Raw genomic sequence first — 1,420 nt, 5'->3', positions numbered from 1 at the left:
CAGAAGAAGAATAATCAAAAGTCTGAAACTGGTGTTTTTATTTTCATCACTCAATGCAACCAAGAGTCTAGGTATAATCCCAGTTTGAGAAACAGCAATTAGAACAATATACAGTAAACATTTCATACGTTTCTCTTGCGTAATTCTGCTGACAAACAATGGATAGAATTGGCAGATTCTTCATCTTGCTTTGAGCGGTAAGTAGAGAAGTTGCAGGAGTTTTTTAATGCAAGGAGATGACTATGTGAAGAAACTGGGAACATATATAGGCATAACAATCCAGATACTTTTAGCATCTAGTGAGAAGAATTATTAGTGTTGTACATACTTGATGTGCCAGACATGGACGTGGACAGGACCAGACCAGAATCAACATAAACCCAAGTCAACTTGAAATTATTAACTAAAAACTCGAGCTTTTTTATGGGTTCTTAATCCCAATTAAATGCCGATCAAAAAAGTATTAAACAGAACAATTTCAAATAGCGTAAACAAGAGACAACAAACCTGACATGGAAAACACATCCAGATTTTAAGTGAAAACCTTGGAGTTGCTCGACAACAACTAATGGGATCAGAAACACACTATTTTGATTGTGATTCGCCCGAGGTAATTGCAGGCTCGTCCTTGGAGCGTGAAACAGCATCCTCCAAGGTGCCAGTGTTAACAGCCCCCAATGTCTTGTAGAACTCCTCAGGAAGAGGACCTGGTCGATGCAGGGGGATGTGCTTAGGCACTGGAGCATCATTCTCAATAACCTCACATTCATAGTCATCGGGAACACCCCATGGGTTCCACTCTGCACCCAATTTAAAGAAATTCACCATCAAAATTTTACAAGTAATATAATTTATTCTACATTAGGTTGCGGCAGTTAAAAGATGACAAGAATGCTAGATGACTTAACTGAGAATTGATAAATTGGCTGAATTGATTTTATTCAATAAAAATCAATCATATATACAACTGCAATCCTGTCTTAGAAATGAAAACAATTTTCTCCTATTACCATATCACTTCCTAGCTAAATAAGGAATACAATACATCTCCTATTCTAACTGACTTCAAAAAAGTCTCTCAAGTCGTTTCAAGTCAGAAAAAGATTGAGGGTATGTTTGGCAATGTGTTTATAAACAAGGGTAAATAGTGGTGGCGAAGTGAGTAATACTTGTGGATCCTACAAAACGTGTGGATAAAATGTGGTTCACCAAAAGTGTTTTTAACTGAGATGTTTATAAACACCTAGAAACACTGAGCAAAACATAGGCTAAGAAAACTACCATCAGGTTTCAGTTAATAATTCATTCTTTAACATGTTCTTCGAAACAGTCTCCAGTGGTTAGCCCACTTGGGCATCTTTCTTAACAAGGTTGCACAGAATGCAACATCTCTTGAAAATGAGTTAACGAAGAAAGATGT

General features: G+C 36.9%; 1 protein-coding gene across 1 annotated transcript in view; it reads right to left on the bottom strand.

Moving 5' to 3' along the window:
- Positions 1 to 245: 245 nt before the first annotated feature.
- LOC111406116 (probable NADH dehydrogenase [ubiquinone] 1 alpha subcomplex subunit 5, mitochondrial) overlaps positions 246 to 1,420 on the bottom strand; it is a 5,292-nt gene continuing 4,117 nt past the window's right edge. The window contains exon 2 of the mRNA XM_023035333.1: positions 246 to 800. Within this exon, the coding sequence (XP_022891101.1) occupies positions 586 to 800 (215 nt within the window). The 3' untranslated portion in view covers positions 246 to 585. The remainder of the gene's footprint in view (positions 801 to 1,420) is intronic.

Source organism: Olea europaea, chromosome 12 (assembly GCF_002742605.1).
Source record: "Olea europaea var. sylvestris chromosome 12, O_europaea_v1, whole genome shotgun sequence".
NCBI lineage: Eukaryota > Viridiplantae > Streptophyta > Magnoliopsida > Lamiales > Oleaceae > Olea > Olea europaea.
Note: the sequence above shows the minus strand (reverse complement) of the source record. Positions and strands in the feature narration are given on the sequence as shown.